This window comes from Agelaius phoeniceus, chromosome Z (assembly GCF_051311805.1).
Source record: "Agelaius phoeniceus isolate bAgePho1 chromosome Z, bAgePho1.hap1, whole genome shotgun sequence".
NCBI lineage: Eukaryota > Metazoa > Chordata > Aves > Passeriformes > Icteridae > Agelaius > Agelaius phoeniceus.
The window spans coordinates 63,166,277-63,186,590 of NC_135303.1; the positions used below are offsets into that span (position 1 = coordinate 63,166,277).

General features: G+C 38.7%; 2 protein-coding genes across 22 annotated transcripts in view; both read left to right on the forward strand.

Annotated features, from left to right (window-relative positions):
* Positions 1-3,193: 3,193 nt before the first annotated feature.
* LOC143692268 (uncharacterized) lies at positions 3,194-14,654 on the forward strand. Its single transcript, XM_077172190.1, has 4 exons — positions 3,194-3,257; positions 8,109-8,610; positions 8,756-13,161; positions 14,621-14,654. The coding sequence occupies exons 1-3, from the start codon at positions 3,194-3,196 to the stop codon at positions 9,537-9,539; spliced, it is 1,350 nt and encodes a 449-aa protein (XP_077028305.1). The 3' UTR covers positions 9,540-13,161; positions 14,621-14,654.
* Positions 8,117-20,314, forward strand: part of MPDZ (multiple PDZ domain crumbs cell polarity complex component) — a 94,741-nt gene continuing 82,543 nt past the window's right edge. For 9 of the 21 annotated variants that reach the window (XM_077172353.1, XM_077172356.1, XM_077172357.1 and 6 more), the window contains exons 1-3: positions 8,463-8,610; positions 16,385-16,455; positions 16,912-17,078. In XM_077172353.1, coding sequence (XP_077028468.1) covers positions 16,440-16,455; positions 16,912-17,078 — 183 coding nt within the window. In that variant the 5' untranslated portion in view covers positions 8,463-8,610; positions 16,385-16,439. The other 12 variants (XM_077172345.1, XM_077172348.1, XM_077172352.1 and 9 more) reach the window with 4 other exon arrangements.

The following is a 20,314-nucleotide window of genomic DNA, read 5'->3' on the forward strand; positions in this document are numbered from 1 at the left end:
AACGCTAGTGGCTCTTAATATGTGAAAACTCAGGCACCAGACTTGGATGGGGCTGGGTATTGGGTGTAGCAATACTGGTAGGCTTCTCTAGGTACCCACACAGATCTGAAGAAAGACTTTTGAATCTCTCCAGCTTGAATTAATTCTATAAGAACTCTTTCTTTCTAACTTTTCTGAGGATAGTTTCAATATGCAAGTCCATCATTTATTTCATTACAGTGGAATGGAGAGTGACATTATAAGTAAAAGCACTGGCAGAAGTCATCTGCAGTAAGGGTGACCTTGCAGGCATGGATGTCTGAGAGCCCCAGAAATGTTCTTGCAGTGAAGTCAACCTGAAGACAACCTGAGTTGTCATGCATTAAGATTCTAGAAAAGGAGGACACATACAATGACCTGGAAGAGGGAAGGAGAAAGGCAGAGTGTAATGAGTGTAATGATGACCTCTGTGTTGCAGGGCAGGGGGTTATATACAAACTAGTGGGTCTAAGTTTGTGTGCAGCTATTTTATGCAGAGAACAGGCTTAAAAACTATGAGTATTTTTCTCCTGATGTTTTCTCCTTACATCCAGCTTACAAGATGGATAGGGAGGTGTAGAAACATTTCTCTTGTCGGAAGCAGCTTCTTTCAGCTGTTTGAGTAGCATTTACAGTGTTTATCATGCATTGTGCATTCTTCATGTTCAAGAAGGTATGCTAAGGCAGTACTGGATTATGAGTCAAAATAGGTTTAATGTTTCTGTTTTCTTTACCTTTGTATGTTTCTGTAGTTGCCTGGGCATTTATAGTTTGTTTTTTGAAGCTCTAGTACTCAAATAATAGGGGCATGAAAAAGAAAAGCATGAGAGGAAAAGAGTGATTTTTTGCTTAGCTCTTTATTTTTGGAAATGACATTATTATTATTCATTCCTCCTACATACAAATTAGATTCAGAGTTCAAATATTATTAAGAGGAGACTTAAAATTCATCACTTTGCAGTTGTTTAATCCATTTCCTCTTGGCTTGTCCCCTTGGCAACAAAAATTAAAGGACAACCATATAATGAAAAAAACAAATTGCAGCTCATCTGAGCCAGTCTTTGCATAATGCATTTTGAGATTCTGACTGGATGTAGGCAAATGTTGTCTCAAGTCATAAAACTGAAGGAAGTCTATTATAGCTTGAGATCTCACCCTGTGCTCTGCACATTGTATGAATACTTCAAAGGCTAGAGAAAACAACAAAAAAAGTGATACTTAGCCAATAAGAACAGCTAGACCATCTAGCTAGAAAACAAACTATATTTTGCATACAAGGTTTTCAGTACTGATAGATAACTGATTAACTCCTGAAAATGAGGGATTGGGTGGCTTGGATGGAGTATTGATTCTTATTTTTACTTATATTTCCAGTTTCTGGCACTTAATGACCAGATGAGGGCAAATTTTCTCATTGAATTTCAAAGTTTTTAAGACCTCCTTATGACAATATCACTATGAGAAGGAACATTTATCTGTAAGAGAAGCAGCTGACCTAAACCAAAGTGTATTTTAATAGAAAAAAGGCATTTACTGAAATAGTTTCCTTCTCTAACAGAGCTTTTAAATGTTGCAGTTGGACTAAATCTAAATTTGTTTCATTTGCTAAAATGATTTTCACTTAGTGTTAAATTCCTATTTAAGAACAAACTAAAATGAAACTTCCGTTTGTCAGATATTTGATAAATGAGCTTATTTCAGAAACACCTACCATTTTTACATCTTCTGGTCTGCTGAAAGCTCTTTTCTCTCTGTGTTTTTTCATAGTGTTAGTACTTTTTGGTGGCTTGTAGGAATGGTGAACTCCATTGCAGCACTTGAGTATGCACAGAGGAAGGAAAGACCTTCCATGTATCGAAGCAAACTGTAAGGAATTTATATCAGGGAACATTATTGAGACTCCAAAAGCTTTGGCCAGTTACAGACATGCTCATATCTGGGCCCATAGTCTGTAGCACAATGCATCAGAAGTTTCCTCCTTACATCCATCTGGCGAAATAGAGATATCCTCAATGACAGAAATGTTCTCCCCACTCTTCTTCTTTTTACAGGTGCCAATCTTGCTAGACAAAATAGCTTTGGTATAGAAGGACAGGTATAATAGCTAATAAAGCCTTTTTCCTGGGAAGTTCTTCAAAAAAGCAGAGTGGCCTTCTTTGGACATGTCATCTGCCATCCATAAATGACTTGGCTGATGTGAATGAGCAATATTTAGTTTTCAAGTTCACAGTCAGATGGATATATTCTTTGTATGTTTGGATTTTGGACTCTCTGTACTTAGAGTCCAAAACACCAAAACACTGGTGTTTGTTTAATGCTGGTAATTCGTAGACTGTAGTAATTACATTTTCAATGCAACTCTGTAATTGTATGAATGGTGGTTAATAATAGTTGTAAATACTAATAGCTTTGCTTCTGACCCAAAGCTCACCTGTTCCATAAACAAGATGAAAGGACACAGATGTACATTTCTGCCTCTTCTCTACATGTAAATTAAAACTAAGAACATGCAGAGCCATGTGGAATCAACTCCTTCAGAAAAGCAATGGAGCAGGATTGTTTGCTTGGTCTCTCTGTTACACACAATGACTTGGCAAAGCTAACTGTAGAACTTTACTGCCTTCTCAAACAGACTACAGCTCCAATACTAGTCCATGACTGAGACAGTGTAGTGATACCACATTGATATCACTTTGATGGTCTGTCTTGGTTTGAAAAGACAGGTGTCTGCTAAGGAAGGCAGGAGCATTCCTTGAAATGGAAAATTTAAACCCCTTCCCTCTGAATTATTATTATTTTTAAATTAAGGGGCTCTTAGGAAAAGATATGGGAATAGGAATAACAGTTCTTTACTAAGAAAACTAAAAATACAAATGTAATAGTACAAAAAAAAATAAAACAAACTACTGACAGAGTCTGAATATGGCCTGACACCCTGTTGGTCAGGGTGTTGGTAGTAGTTTTGATTAAATGGTGATTGTAGTCTTTTTGGAGTGATAGATGTGGTTTTGTTGAAGCACTGATTTTGTAGAAGGGTGTAGTTTTCTTTTGAAGGTCTGGTGGTGGTGTAGATGGGTCTGGTTTTCTTCTGGGAATCTAGTGGAGAAGACAGCTGTTCTTCTGCAAATCTAGTGGGAAAAGACTGTTCTAAATATCAGGTTATATCCAGGTCGGAATGCTTGGCTCCTCCCCCTGGGTGGAGTATCACAGTGGGATGATGCAATTTTATCAGTCATGCAGTGAGACTCAATGGCCCATTAACAGAAGATATTTCTTGGAGGTAGGGTTGTTGGTGGAAGAGATAAAGAAAACTGCCTAATGACAGAAGATAACCGGCCCACTTCTAACAGATGGCAAATACGTAACCCAGCTAAATCTTTCAACCTAAGACATGGTCCAATATGTAGAGAACTACTTATCCAAAATGGGTAATATCATGAATCTTTCTGGGAACAAAAGACCTAAGACTGCAAATTCAGAGATGTAATTTTTCCTAAGATTTCAACTCTGAACACCACTGAAAGCAAAATATTTCTCCAATTTCACATTTGGATCAGAAGCAGAGACTTGAATGCAATCTGCATCGTACACTGCACAGGGCAAGATACCAGATACTTTGATTGGTTAAATAGTGCATACAGAGGTAAATACTATTTGGACAATGATAAACTGCAGAGGCATACAACAAATCATTCTGTACATATTGCTGTGCTTTACTTTAGTTTTACCAATTCATCTGTCCATAAACTCCTGAACTAGACAGGTCACGTTCCTTCCATTCTAAATTTTTTAACTCTAAAGAATATGTCATGCAGGACCTCCCAATATTGCTAACACAAGAATTGCTAATAAGATATTGCCCTATCTTTTCAAATATTGGAACAACTGTTGCATTGACAAGTATACCAGAGCACATGTTGCTCTGGACAACATCCCTTGAAGGACTTCTGAGGAAAGCTTTTAAAATTAGATTGTCTGAGAGTGGGGTCTGTCAAATATGTGGAAATCTTTAGCAAAATACAACATTTTAGAAAAACCAATACCACCATAATCTGACAAAACCAGACACTCCTTGTAGGTATTATGCGTCTGAAGAATTATGATAAGGTTAATATGCTTTGTCACTTATTTGGCTTCACTTCTCTTCTATGGGCAAGGCCTGTGGCTTTAAACAATCCTGTTTGTGTGTAAATAAATGCCCTTTTAATTTGTCATAATTGCAAGTATTTTGTGTTGTAGTTATAAATAATTAATATACCTTCTATGATTTTTTTACTCTCTTTTACCTTACAGGGCATACTTCCCCTTCTTTCTGTATGTGCAACCTCCAATAGCAATAATAACAGTTACGAAGTATGTCCGCAGGGAAGACCATTTCCCAAAGAATCTTTAAAATGTAAATCTATGCACCATTCTTGCCAACATGTATGCTTCGGTATGTGAAACTAATATTCACTACTTGCAGCATAATAATCCAAAACCCGTAAATTTCAAACATAAAAGTTATGAGAAAGTTTCCAATTTTAGCTCTGTATAACAACATACATGGTGCTACCTCCAGTAACAGAAGTAACTGTGTAGTTATACCATCTGACTTTTGAAGTGTAACTTTTATGTTGAAATGAGGAAGAGTGTTCTATTTAATACTGAATGCTTCTGCTAGTATAACTTATTCTACTCTTAAGAGCTCCATGAAAAAAAATGGTGATCCATCCTTGTTTGGATAAAGACAAAATGCATAACCACATACTTAATATATTTAGATTAGCAGCTATAACAGTTAGGATCATAGTTACCTTTGATCTCAGATTGGTTTTCTACAGCTTAATTCCACTTAATGCAATGGATTAATCTTGCTTTATAGAGCCAGGACTAAAATTTGATCTATAATAAATTATTACCATTCTCTAAAAAAGAAAATGGTAATTAGTGGTTTTTAACTTGAAATTTAAGCAAATGCTGTAATGAAAAGTATAATATTGTGTCTATGTACGTATATATACACATATGAATATACATTAAGAAAATTATGCTGTAATATTGAAGAGTAAGGCTATAAAAGAGAAGTACATACAATTTTTAATCAAGGTGGTACTTATGAAAAGTGTTTATTGGTCCCTTTTCAGGTTCTTTTCTAAGTTTAGGGATGGAATACTTCAAGCATAAATAAAAAATTTATAAATATTCCTGAGTCCTTCCTCACAGGGTACTTCTAGGTCCCTAAAATATATATTCTACACATTCTGCAGTGGAGCATGCAATAACAATGACCATGCCAAATATGATACACACAGTGATGAAACGAAACAATTATTGTTATGAACACTTTTTTTTAGGGAATAAATAGTTCTGTGTCATAAATGTAATCAAATGTGTTTCATAGGCAAAATCTTTTCAAAGTGAAGTTAGTACTTGTGACTCAGAGCAGAATCAGACTCTTATTTCATTGGCTAGATCCTGTTCCCATTACTATTTTAAAAGGCTGCATCCCCAACAGCAGCCTAATGAATGATTTAATGGACACACAGCCTTGTTTCTGGTGACCCTGTTATATCTGTAAAGACTTTTTTCCTCAGTTTACTTCTCCTTCATGTTTTTCAATAAATCTAAGCAGTGAATCATTAATATTAATATTTTATGTATTTAAGTAAATCAGCAAGGCAGGCATCTCATCCAATATTGATACTTTGACCATGACTATATTATAAATTGACCTGAGAAATGAAATATATCAGAATGTTAATACTAGAGAACATAAAATGAGGGTCTCTCTAGATCCCCTTCATCTTCTTCTTAAGAGTCCTTTCTGACAGAATATTTTTGTAGTCATAGTAGTCTTTTGAGGAAGGCTTATGATTTAAAAAGTTGATTGCAATTTTTATTTACAATCAGTTGAATAACATGTGTAGACACATCAACTATTTGTAGCTTGTTAAAACATTTAGCCTTGAAACACAAAGTAGATTCTCTTTTCTCATATTTGAAGGATCCCACAAGGTTATAAAACACCGATGGCCACACTCCTTACACTAACAAAGCTGTGACACAACTTAAAACATTGTGTGTCACTGTACATGATGTAACCCACACTAACAAAATCATTGATACATTGGGACCCTCTTTTTCTAGGGAGGGGCTGGAGAGGTCCTATTTTATAATAAAAGGAAGAAATAATTAAATATGAATGGTGGATGTCTTTCAAATTAATTTTCTAAAGCTAGTACCAAATATATCCATGAGACCAGTTGTGTACTCTGAACCCTAAGAATTTGCTTTGCTATTTGCTAGAACTGTGCTTGCATGGCTCTTCATCAGTGTCATCAGCTACTGTGTGCAAGAGGGCATTAGATTACTGTGATGCCAATTCCGATTACAGTTTCATGTTTATTGTATGTACAGTTGTATGTTTACTGAAAGGGCTCAGTTTCTCTATACAGCTATGTTGGCATAAATATACTCATGCAAATATTTTTAATACAGGCAAGGCCTAACGGAGCACAATGCTCTGAACTTCACTAACTATCATCTACTTAATATATACTCCAAGGATTTGACAAAATGTACAATGACATACATAAAATGTATGTCTACTTTAGAAAAGCAGTCTGTATGTTAAAAAACTTTCTGAAAGGTATATCCCATACAAAGACAAATTGCACTGGGAAGAGTTATTACACTTATCAACAAGTGATGCTGTTGTACATCGTGAGTACTGCTGCACTTTTGACCATTTTTTTGTCCAAATAAACTTAATAGAATCACTGCATTTTGTTTTAGTCATAACCCATAGTTAAATCCTGAGCAACAGGAAAAATAACAATAACATTCTCATCTTGTACTTATCTAATCAACTGTGGCTTATTCATTGAACAATGATATATGGAAACAAACTGTAACTTATTTTTTAAATTTTATTCTGGATTTAATAAAGGCTCATGTAACACACAAAGTTGGCGGGACAGTTATAGAGCATTCAATGTCCTAACTATAGCAGAGCCTCTGTGTTTGATTAAAAAAGCAATATGCTTTTAGCACATGCCAGACTGAACAATGGAACCTGTGAATAAAATCTTGAAAGTTACTTTTCCTAGTTAAAAAGTGGAAGAATTATTGTTAAAAATATATATAATACGAATATGTATAATTAAATGTGTATATTTGAATATTCAGCAGAGTGATTCAACCTTTTTTCAGGATTTAGTTTTCCAAATAAAATAATAAAAACAAAAAAAACAACAACAACAAAAAAAAAAAAAAAAAAAAAAACCAAAACCCAAAGCATGCAATGTACAAAGACCTGTGTTTCTTAAAGTTAACATGTAAAGTGGTCTGCTTAAGAAAGTGTTGGTACTGGGATTGCATTTATTGATACTATTGAAAATAGATAGGGCAGTACTCCATTCTAGCTTCATAACATTAGGTTTCTTTAAAATTTTTGTGTGAGCAAAGAAAAAAAACACCAAACCACCAAACACTCAAAGAAGCTCATCAACCAAACAACACCACCACCCCTCAGCCACAACTACCAGAACTTTTGATGACACTTAAGGTTAACCTCTGTTTGGAAAAAGAACCAAGCCATGCCAGAAGGCAAGCAGATAAAAAGCTCATGGAGTCTCTGCAGAGCCAGAGGAGCAGCCAATATGCCTAGTGGAGCAGCCGTGGTCCATCTGCAGGGGCTTTACCTCAGCTGAGCTGCCTGAGAGCACTGACACCAAAAAATTATCTTATGTAAAGCAATAGGGGAAACCATGACCCTGATAATATTAGTAGAAGCAATGTCAACAAATAGCAAAATAACCTTTAGCTGAACTTATGTTTTTGGGTATTTTGTGGTTGCTGCAAACATCTCTGCATTATGTCCTTCAGTCTTAGACATATATATGTGAAACACACAGCATCTTCCTTACTTCTAGTTAACACAACAACCAGCTGCTGCATTGAGGGAAAAGTCATCCCTTTATAAATTCTAAGACTTTATAAATCATTTTGTCTAACTTCATGATGTGTTGTTTGGTGATCTTGTTTTTTTTTTTTGTTTTTTTTTTTTTTAAACATTTCCAAACATTTCCCATTTTCTCCCGTTCCAGGCCAGGCTCATCTTGTTGCACCAGAAGGGGTACGGCGGTGGCTGGGCTGGCAGCAAGCGGGGCCAGGCCCGGCGGCAGGCGGCACCGCACCGCTGGAGAGAGGCAGGGGCCAGCCTGCCGCCGCCTTCACTTCGCAGGCGAACCGGAGAGCTAAGCCGGACCAGCCCGGCCCCTCGGTGTCATCCCGGCTCGGCGTGTGCTCCGGCAGCCGGGGGGAGACAAACTCGGCGGCAAGGGCCGCGAGGCTACAGGCCAGCAGGGACGGGACCGGGCACCCCGAGCGTACCCCGCTATCCCCCGGATCCCCCCGCCCACCGTCGCTGCGGGCGGCCGCCCAGCCCGCCCCGGTGAGACCCGCGGGCGGAGGGTGCCGGATTAGGTTTCAGGCCGCCGGGGCGTGCCCGAGCGCGCTGCCCCCGCGGCGAGGCTCGCTCGGCGCCGCTACTCGGGGGCGGGGAGGGCGGAAAGCCGGGCCGGTGGCGGGGCCCGCCGAACCGCTGGGGTAAGCAGGGTGCTGTAGGGCCGGGCGGCGGGGAGCGGGGAGAGCCCGCCCGAGTCGTCCTGCGGGGATGCGGGCCGGGAAGGGCGGGGAGGGTCCGCCGCGTCGCTGGAGTTTGAGCGACCATTTAAAATGCGTTTGCCTCTAGAAGTTTTATTTATTATTGTTCATTTGATCCGAAGGGTTTGCCGGGGGAGGGGGGACGGGGGGGCTGGAGGAGGAGAGAGGCGAGAGGCCGCGGAGCCGAGGGCCGGGGGGATGAGCCTGTTGCTGTGTCCCGGCACATCCCCTCAGCCGACCGCGGGCGGCGGGAGCGGGTGTGGGGGCCGGGCTGGGCCGGGGCTCTGGCCTGCGGCGGGCGGGCGGTTCGCGGGCTCGGGCGGCCTGGCGGGGCGTCGTCCTCACGTAAACAAAAGCCAAACCTCCCCTGCCATCTGCAGGGAGCCCCGCTGCCCGTTCACGCATTCCTTATATATCTCCCGCGGGCATTTCATGACGGGAGGCGGTCTGCTTATCTGCCCCCGCTGCCACCGACCTTGCTAGCGGCCGCGGCCCGTGGCCGGCGCTTGTGGGCGGCGGCGTTGACTCGCTCGGAGCCACAGCCGGACCGGAGGCCCCTGCGACACTGGCCGTGTCCTCGGGCTCCAGGCGGGCCGGTGGCCGCGGTTCTTCGGGACCTGTTGCCGTGCTGGTGTCGGCGCTGCCCGCAGGTCCGACCCCGCCAGCAGCTCCCCGGTAACAGCTTTGGCTGGGTGGAAACGGAGATGTGCTCTTGGATGAGTCTGGGTGCGCTAAGGAAAGGGATGGTTCGTTTCTCGTGTCCCCCCTTGCTGCCCGCACCTCCCTGTGTTACTGGAAAGAGTATTAGGAGGAAGGAAAGAAAAAGAAAAACTCACCAAACCGACCTTTTGAACTCCGGGTACAGCATTTAGAGGTTTGATTTGCCGTTTGGCTGAAAAACGTTGGTTATAATTTTTTTCCTTTTCCTTGCCTTTTGCTTTTATAAACACTGTATCGTCCAACTATATTTTTCTGTCCTAATACGTGTGGAAGATTTTTTTTTAAATTACAAACTGTTGGATAGGAAAGGTCCTTACTGGCTTTGGTCCCTGAAAGGGTGTTGGGAGTCTGTCGCAGTAGGAGAGCAGAGATTTACTGAGATAAAGAGGAAGGGTCTGAATTCTGCAGTTGCGGAAGTTCTATTGTGTGATGCCCTGTGGTTTTCGTATCACTTGTGCGTTTCCGTAGGAAACAGCAACTCCTTGGTAGGGAGGAATCTAAACTGGAAAAGGGGAAAGTGGTAAAATGCTTTTTAGGAGTGTTACTTGATGCTTCTGTGGAAATTGAAAGTAATTGTCGCACTAAAAGAGAAGAATGCAAGTGGAAAATAACTAAGGACATACCCACCTTAACAAGCAGCATTATTAGACAGAGAACATAATTTAAAAAAAATCAGTTTTTAGTTGCATATTTTTATGTGTCGTATCTTGTTAACAGTAACATGCATGTAACATTTACTGATTAGCTGTGGTGTTTCTAATGGTTTCCTTAGTGCTTTGAAGAGGCTTTTCACTAGGAACTGGGTACGTTCTCCCCCCTTCGTGCGGGAAGTGCACTACAGAAGTTAGATAGCTGTCAGCACTAGGGAAAGAGAGCTGCACTACGTAGATACTAATGGATCTTTTTATTCCACCTGGCCCTGATGGGGCCCTGGTCTGTGAATTCTTCAGGCAAGAATGCCTTACATCTTCTCAGTCATGCAGATAGCTGTAGATGGTTTTGTTTTAACAAGTAGCACTTAATTCAGCATATTGAGAACTATTGTAAAGACCTTTTTAGTTTCAAACACAAAAAAAATATAAAATTTTGTGAAGTGCATCCAGTACATTTTCTAATTGGCTTTATATTTGAGCATCCTGGTGAAGCAGTTTTGGCTAATATAATGCCATGCTGGCAGGATACTATATTATCATTGATAAGGTCAGTCTTGTTTCACTGCTGGTGTTCCTGACAAGTTGATAGGAAAATTTTTGCTATTTTTGCCTTGGCAATAATGACATATTTCTTTTGTAGGCTTTTCAGACCCTGTCCTTATATCTGAAACCCCTTGCCCAGTGGTCTTGTTAAACAGTGTTATGATTTTCTGTATAAGTCACTTGTTATTGTCACAATACACAAAGAGAAATTTCTGTTTTCAGTTTGTAGGGAAAATGATGACTCTTTGTTGATGCTTACTAGCAGCAGTTTGGAGAGGCTTTGTATTTATTCATTTATGTATGCAGTTGTCACCTCTGTGAAGAATCCAATACACATTGAGGTGCAACTGCTGTAAAATCTGTGCTTCATCAGGTTTAATTGAATTTAATGAATATGGTTATCATTTGCCTATGCTTGAAAACATAAAGAGCCAATATTAACCATGCCTGTATTTCATCAATTCAGTATATTCAGTAGCATCCCCTATATTCTGTATATGCTAAAAGTTGCTTTTCAGTTCCTGAAGCTAATGTGAAAGGATGCCAATTGATCTTAATTTAAGATATTTACTGAAAAAATAATTTTTTTTAAAGATGATCCGTTTGTTTCATTAACAAAAAAACCCCCAACAAACCCCACCAGAAACACCCTACCTTCTATGCTGTTGTTTTTGAAATGCTCTTTGCAAATCAATTTCAAATACACTATATCACACACATTTGTCAGTAGGTGCAATCATTATGGATAGTTTAGTCCCATTTCCCAGTTGCAATTATTAGCATGTCAGTTACCATGGATATTATATCTTATGCTGATGTAGGGCTTCTTACATGTTACAGAAAATTATTAATTATACACAAGGAACAGATTGCCAGTTCATGGAGAAGGATTTTAAGTTTCTTTAATACATTAGAGTGATGCATACAGAAGGTTAAAAGTAGTTGAATGTTCAAAATTCTGTTTTCGTAATTGATTCAAAGCACATGGTGCTGTTCATCAGCTCTATCGCAGAACTTTTCTTCAACATATGAACCACTACCTCTATATGTATTTTTGATGCATTCAGCATTTTGCTAAATTCAAAGAGGCTAGTAATGTTTTTTCAAAGTACTTAGAGTCTTAATACAGGGTGTGCAATACTGCCTTTTTATTTCTGCTTTGAATGTTTCAGAGCAATTTTCATTAGCATTGTTATCAAATGTAGATGTCAGGCGTCTCTTGTTTGCTTGTTACATTCCAGGTAGTTGATGGAAATCTGCTTTGTTCCTTGTGGAACAGTGCACATTAATTTTGTTTTTTCTTTTTGTTCTCTTTTTCCCTGTTGGTCATTGCTGTCTTGCCTTTATTTTCACACCCTTTGTGTGCTTAAAAAAGTACTGTATGCAACAGCAAAATGGCATTTGTAGAAAAGTAGCTAGGGAAAAAAAAACATAGAAAAGCATGAGATCTTTGAATTTACTGTGAATAGTTTTCACTGCCTTAATTTTCACAAGACTGCTCAGTATCTGGGGATCCACCTTAGTTTTCCTCCTGAGTTTAGTAGACATCTTTAAGGAGGTAAGTGGGAAAAATGGAAGAGCTCTTAGAATCTGCAGGGAAGGCAGAAAGTTAAGCAGTAATGAGCATCTTTCACTTCCTGTGTGGTTTGGTTTCTGTTCCTGCACCACATGGGTGCTAACATGATAAACATGATATGCCTATTTGAGTGATAGCCAGAAAACTGGGGAGGAAGATGACATGGGATAAAAATCATGTACTAAAGGATGTCTCCAGCCCAGACAAACACAGGCCAAAGTGTTGGATTAGAAGTTCCAAAATACTCTCTTTAGCAGTTGTAAAATGCATGTTGTGGTTACTTTGCTGCTTAATTGAAATAGATTTAATCTCATGCAACTCCAAGCCAGAGTTTGGGCCTAGAGATCACTCTTAAGATAGGCATTTCTTCTGTATACTCAGAGTATTTCAAGTAATGCAGGAGCTATGGGGCAAAGCCTATTACCATGTTTTCTATCTTTGGCATTGCATGTTTCCTAATCCATGCTATGAGCATTAGTTTCCAAGGTATTACCTAAAATGGCTTTGTGAAACAGTAGATGGAGTATCCGTCAATGAAACAGAGTAGGTTTCCTTGTAGAAACTAAGCGATAGATGTGAAAGAATGATCAATGGAAATGGGTACCATTTTCACAGATCTTTTGTCTGTTTAGCTAAATACGTTCTGCAATTGTAGTGGAAAGGAGGTGATCAAATAAATTTCAGAAGTTAAAAAAAAATCTGCCACCTGTGCATTTTAGTGTTTCAGAAGTGGACAGATAGAAACCAGAGTTGCAACATGCCACCTGTTTTTCAGCAACCAGTGTTATCAAAGAAGGGTAGCATGAAGAGTGGCAAAACCCCCCATTTTTGTTCATTAGCATTGGAAGAATCAAATTTTGAAAGTGCAAGCTTGAAAGGGATCATCTTTAACTTTGGTTTGTTCTTAGAGTGAATGTGGTGTGTTTGTCACCTTATAGCTTATTCCTTGTGTTTTCTATTCTAATGTTCTAAAACAGCAGGAAAGCGAGAGAAGATGATGAGGTTTGATTTTTTTCCTTTTTTTTTTCTTTTTTGGTTTGTTTGGCTGTTTGTTTTTTGCTTACATCACAGCTTTTACCTGTGTGTTTAGAACTTGAACATAGATTTAACTTGCTGTTTGCTTAACTGTCTTTCTTCGATTTGCTTATAAAGTCTTGACTCAGACAGCTGGTGTTCTTATTACTGTGAAGAGATTAATTAACTTAGCACTGAAATACAAAAATAGTTAAATCTACTTTGAGCTAAGCTCCTAAGCTCTTTGAGGTGTGAAGATTGTTGTATCCTGTATAGAAGGGGTGGTTTTGGCTTCAGGTTCCTGTGATACAGACTGCTAGGAGATTGCAAAATGCGGAAATCAGAACTAAACTCCCCACTCTGCATCTAGAAATGCCATTATAAAAATATCCAGTATAACAGAATTAGGCCATTCAACAAGTAATCATGCATTCCATTCTACTTCTCACTAGCACATTGTTGCTAAAATACTTAGAAGCAAGCTGGTTTAAAGGCCAGTGTGTCCTGTAGTGGGTGGTGGTGTTTCTGGATACGTCTCTGCAATGTATTTTGGAGAGATATGTGGTTGCTTCTCCAAGTACTTCACTATGTTAATGTGCCACTAAGCTGGTGCTGGCAGATCCCACTTGTTAGCATGGATGTGGCACAGCAGGAGCAGTCGTGTGTCTATTTGTCCTTTCAGAGTGCAGGCAGAGCGAATAGGGGTCATCTTGGCCTGCAGCACTGTAGAGGCAAACATGGGTGTCCCTCAGTGCATTGCATCTGCCTCAGAGGAGGTGTCTGAGGGAAAACATTCTGATGACAGTTTTGGTCTTTCTCATGCTTATTGGTGATGTCGACAAAAGCATTAAGCTGACCAGCTGGGAAGGGATTCCCTACTAATGTAAACCCAAATAAAGCGAATAAACGGAGAGTTCAAAATGGATTTGCTGATACTAGCATGGTGCTAGAGCAGTATTCACTCCTCTCTAAAGCATGAGATGAATAGAAAGTAAGTAATGATTGTCTTAGCAGAGCTAAGGACTTCTTTTCATTGCGAATTACATGGCATAATCTCAGCCTATAGATAAGTTTAGGACTTGTGTCTGCTTGTAGAATCCTCTGCTGTAGAGGAACTGTTAGAGTTCATATCTTCAGAATTACATGAACACAAAGATGATTGTGGGTACTGTCACTTGTAAAATTTACATTTCTTGGCACAAGAAGAATGAAATTTTAGTCAAATTGAGTCATAAAATAAAACAATATCCAGCTACCCCAAAAGGTAGAGACATTTTAGAGCTGCATCTCTTCTTGAGGTTCTTGCAGAGCTAAAGCAGAACAGTAACCCTCTATTTTTTCCTGAGTAGTTTCATCTGTGGAACATAAGATGTTATGTGCTTGTGGATATAGTGCTGTGATAAATGAAATAACTGAAAAAATACTCAATTTCTTATTTTTTGCACAGCTCTCTGGTTCCATCCACTACACAGCCCCAAGGGTAGGTATTGAGAAAGAACTGGAACAGTGACACAGGAAAGAACTGCTTTGATTTGAATTGGTACTGAGGAAAACATCTACAAGCATGGCATAAATACCTCTGGTTTTAAATAGTGGCTCTGAATAGAAGTGATAGTAGTTTTTAATCTAGAATGAAAAGCTATGGATGATAAAGGTTTGGGGAAGTCAGCTTCTTTCATAACATTTAAATAATCTCATCCAGCCCTTCCCGTGTAAAATAGACTTTGTTTTGTCCTGTTTTATAAAGGTGAAAAAAACAAGATATATTTGAGTAGTTTTTCAGATCTGGTAATCACATGTTGGGATTTTCCTTGCCAAGTAAGAAAAAAAATTATAAAGGCTTATTTTTATTTAAAAGCATAATTTGGACCATGGGGTAACATTACTTTGACAAAGTCAGGTTTAAGGGGTTTAATAATAATCCTAAAAAGGATGATCAGTGATTCTGTATCAATGTATTGTCAAATTCAAATGCAGTCTTCAGAGAGGTTATGTACTCCCCATTCTTTTACTGGGCTGGACTGGGCTCTTGAGTAACCAGATCTAGTGGAAAGTTCTCTGCCCATGGCAAGTTTGGAACTAGGAAGCTTCAGGCATATTGAAACTAGGGAAGTCATATTGATGGAACTTGTAACCATTTTAAATCCATTTGGTTTGCTTTTTCTGCACAAACTGCAAACAGTATAGGCTTTACAAAATGATCAGATTCTATAACTAATGATCCTGTTAGGCTGTCTTATCTAGTGATCTGTCAACATCATTCCTTTTCCTCTTTTTATCCAATGTCTCAAGAAAGAATTACTTTTCTTGAGTGCTTTGAGGTCACAGTTCTGCATGTTTTTAGGTTCTCCAGATTCAAGTGGAGATGCTGTACTGGTTTTTTCCTATTATAAAGAAAACAAACTATGAAAGATAAGATCAACAGTTCATACACCTGCAATGATATTTGAACACCTCACTTCTCACCTATCCATCTCCATCCAACGTGTTCTGTCACTGCAAATTTCTGAGCAATTGCAGATGTACATTTTTAAAAAGCCCCAAACAACCATTAGCAGCAGGAAAAAAGAATAAGCAAAGCAATTTCAGAATTTCTTCCTCCCAGTGTGGAATTTCCTTCCTGGAAACCCACACTGATAAAAACTCAGCTATCATCCACATCTGAGTGTCAATTCCATTAGATGTTAATAGTAGAGGCTCTAGTGTGAGAATCCTACAAGCTTGTAGCCTTGTGGTTTATATGACTTTTCTTTCAAAGGTGACTGTAAAAAGTGTGCTGTGGCTCATGTGCCTGAAATTGTCAACACAATTGACAATTGAGCTTGAAAGCTGATCCCGCAGGGAATGTCTTTTTGTGAATCACTGAAAAGGAAAGCAATGAAACTGTAAAATTTCAGTGGCAGCTATGATTCATAGTGTCTGATTAAAGCAGTGCAGGACATGTTGTGCAACAGTATGCAGACAGCTACTTTGATATGGAAATGCAAATAAATTACAAAGTATATTCCTAAAGCAATTTTCAGGAAGATTTTGAACACCAAAGTGAGTCAGACTTTGACTTTGAGGTTATTTTAATTATCTGTGAAGATGTTTTTTTTTTGTGGATCATTATTTTGCAGTTTATTGCTTTCAAAAGTCAACCTCTTTTCTTTCCCTTCAGAGCTTAGTATTTCTATAAATGTGACCTTTTTTTCCTTCTGTTACTTTTCAGGAAAATATTTACAGTCTCTTTCCAGTGTTGAAATAGAAGCTGAGAAGCAGAAAACATGTTGGAAACAATTGGTAATTTTTTTTCATTTGTATCACAATATTTTTGTGGCCACATTGAGTGGGTGTGATAGATTTGGGATATGGGTGTATACTGCTGAAAGAGGTTTTGAAAAAAAATAATATACTGTGCTTAGAAGTGCTGTTGTGTTTGGGTTTTTGTATTTGAAAACAAAATTTGTACAACCATATGTTTAGTGTATTTGAATTTGAGCCTGTTGTCTTGATTTCATTGTTTTATTCTTTTCTTGAATTAAAAATTTGCATAGAAAAGAAAGATGTTTTCTATTATGACTATTTATGCCCCTATTTATTTGCAGTGGACTGTAGCCACAGTTCCCGTAACTGAATTTCAATTAAGGCTCTTTCATTTTGTAACCCACTTCTTGATGGACAAAAATACAATTTTCATTGGCTTCTGATTTATGCAGTCTAGAAACTGCTGCTGACTAGGAATGATTATTGCCACAGATACTCATCGGGCCCTCCAGGCCATGGAGCGCTTACAGACAAAACTTCGGGATCGAGGTGACATTGCAAATGAGGAGAAACTGAGCCTATTAAAATCAGTGCTGCAGAGTCCCCTTTTTAATCAAATTCTGAGCCTTCAGACTTCTGTTCAACAACTGAGAGATCAGGTAGGAAAAGTAGTCTTGCAAGTGCAAGGGGAAACTTGCTAAGGTAATGCAAATATGTTTGTGTTTCTGCTTTTTGAACAGTGAAATAGCTTAAACTAAACATCTGATCCAAAGGTCTGGGGACATACCACATGGACTTTTTGGGGCTTTGTTGAAGCTATATTTTGTGCATGTGATTTTTATGTGTATGTGATTTTTATGTGTATGCTCATTACTTAAAATGTGCAGTGTAGGGAAATGGTGATATGGGTGGGGGGGTAACATAAAGCTTTTTTTCTCTGACCTTCAAAAGGAGCATACTTTCTATGAGGTCTAGAACTTGTTTCCTAGGAGCCTTTTATGGCTCCTTTGTGTCTTACCCTGCTAAAATAAGGATGTAGAGGGAAGCTGTAGAATGGTTGACTTCAGAAGGAAACGAAGATCTATTTTGTACTTTGTATAGGAATAAAAGATCAAAGAGAAGCCAGAGCTCTTGCCTCCTTTTTGCTTGCTCAGGGTATTAAGTATTAATTTTCTGCATGTTTTCAATGAGCTTGAGAAAAGGGTCAGCAGCTTGGCTAGATTGACTTTATTTGTGGCTATAATTTTCTTGTCAGCAGAATAAGAATTTGAATAATATAGAAAGTAGTTCAGTAACTGAATTAGGACTAAACTATGTATCTGGCTTTGCAAATTGTCATTCCTGTTGACTCCTCCAAGATGGCCAGCTCTGTCTGGTATGCAGAATTGCTGGTGGGAGGGAGCAGACTCTGCACATGGACCTTATCATCAGTGTGGAGCCTCATCTGGTCTATGACCAGACTATGATGAGACGGATTCCTCACAATCCTCACACTACTTCAGCTGTGCGGCAGAAGAATGCACTGTAGCCCTTTATTGCTTCTTGTGGAACATCTTGATGCTATTTTGCACAGACAAGAAATAAATTAGAATGGTGTCTATGTTGTATTCATCACAATGGTTTTCAAATTTTGTCTGTTTAGTATTTAGAGACTTAATGACATTGGAGTAATTTAAAAAATCTCAGGAAAAAAAAACTGTCCTGAGGGTCTGTTTGCACTGCCATTTGGAAATGAGAATTTAACAGTGACATCCAGAAATTGTGTGAATTACATGGAGAAGACCCTAGGAAGATGTAGTGAGAAGTAAAAGTATGCCTGAAACATTAATAAATATTTTTTAAATGGCAAATTAAATTTTCACTTTTGGACATTTGCTGTGTAGTTAAAGGATGGCTGTCTTTTTAAATACACTTTCCTAAATTAGAAAATGAAGCAGAAGATACTAGGATAGGTAATTTAAGTCATGTATTTTTTAAAAAGCAAAGAATAACTTCACTTTCTGTCCTGACTGCAGGTTTGTCTGTGAAGTAACTTTAGTGATCTGTGCATGTTGCATGGTATGTACCCTGGTCTATTTGACAGGGGAGCTATTTGGATGTGAATTCCTTTTTTTTTTAATGTGTGCTTATATGAACACTTACACATGTAAATATATGTTTCCAGCATTCTTAGATTTGTGTCAGTTCTTTATCTTACATTTTTTCTGTAGAATTTCTTCCCTACAATATGACATGAGATTATTTGTTTTTATTTTGTGGTAAATATTTACAAGGCATACTGAAACGGGACAAAGAATAAAAGCATAAAATAGGTAGTTATGTTAAGAAAACCTGTGTTTTCATAGGTGCACTTTTGAGGACACCATTCAAGAACACCCTTTTTACAACTGTCAGGGTACTGTGCTCTTGAAGCTCTTAAGCAACAGGTTGATGAAAGCTGCAAGGCATGTGAGTAGTGACCGGTTTTTTTTGGCCAAGCTGTGTCAGACTAAGGAGAGAAGTTGTATCCCTACAGTTGCAGTCAGAGCCATGTTTGAGACAGGATGACTAACGGTGCTGGCTTGTGCAGTGACAAGATGTTGCAGCTTCTACCCACTGGAGATAAGGATGGCTAATTTTTTTATGTATAATGATGAGCTGCAATGACAGTTTAATGGCCATTTGATTCTTTTCGAGGTGAAGTGTGACAATCTGTTTAACTGCCCTTCTCTTTTCAATGAGTTTTTAAAGGGCTACAAGACTACTGCAAAATTCTTGAGGAAGTCATCTTTTAGGACAGTGTAGTTTAAAAGAGGGGATGGGAGCAGGGAAGACAGAATGACAGTTTACTTTACAAGTCAAACAGATTCTTTGCAAGTATCCCAGCAGAAGTAGGTCAACCAGTGAGACTTCATTGTGGACCTCTAGGGTCATCAATAAATTTCAAGGTAAAAATGTATTCCTGGCTTGAGGCATTGTGTCTTGAAAGCACAGAGATGATAGTGAAAGTCCCACCCTCTATTTGGGCAGTGTGTGGACTGGGTGGTATGTTGCTTTACCTTGAGGCATGGTCTAAGGTCAGCAAATCTGATGCCTTGATTCTTATTAGTTGGCTTTAATGTTGAGGAGCATTTTTTTTCCCGAAATGAGCAAGCAGGATTTGTTTGTACTGCTAAACTGTCATTGTGAAGTTAACTGAAGTGAAAAAGTCTAAGCACAACAAAGGGATGTTTTTTTGTGAGTTACTGTTTTGACTTCAGAAGTCTCTTGAACTGGGGAGCACTGAAGGAAAAAAACATTTTTTTCTTGTCTCTTTCTGTCCTTGTTCTTCAGTTAATGCTTGTTTTCTGATGTTGAAGAGCAGTCTTGTTGTTTGAAGATAAGACAGAGACAGAGAAGAAAATAGAGATTGTGGTGTTTAAAATATTTTAATAATATTTTATTTTCTTTATGAAATATTTTAAAGAAAATGATTGGACTATGTTAGCATCCCTGTCCCGCTTCTTTTCTATTCCTTTTTGTCTCTCAGTTGTTCAGCTCCTCCTCCACACCTTGTCCTATCTCTTTTCCACTCTGCAGCCACATAGCTGTGTGAGAACAGAATATCTAGTGGTTGGCTCAGATGGCAGGGCTGCATTTCTCAGTTTTGGGGTTGTTTTTGTTTGATAGTTTGGTTGGTTTTTTGTTTGTTTTGGGTTTTGTTTTTGTTTGTTTGTTTTTCTGTTGTGTTTTTTGGTTTTGTTTTTTTGGTTTTACTTGTGAATTTGACCATAGTTTTTTCTTCACAATGTAGTGAAGAAAAAGGTATTGGGTAGCAGCTGGGTGTCTGTACAAGAGAGGATTTAGGGAAGAAGTGGGAAACTGCCTTTTCCTATTGCTGGTGAACACTTAACATTGTTAACTCAACTCTGTATTT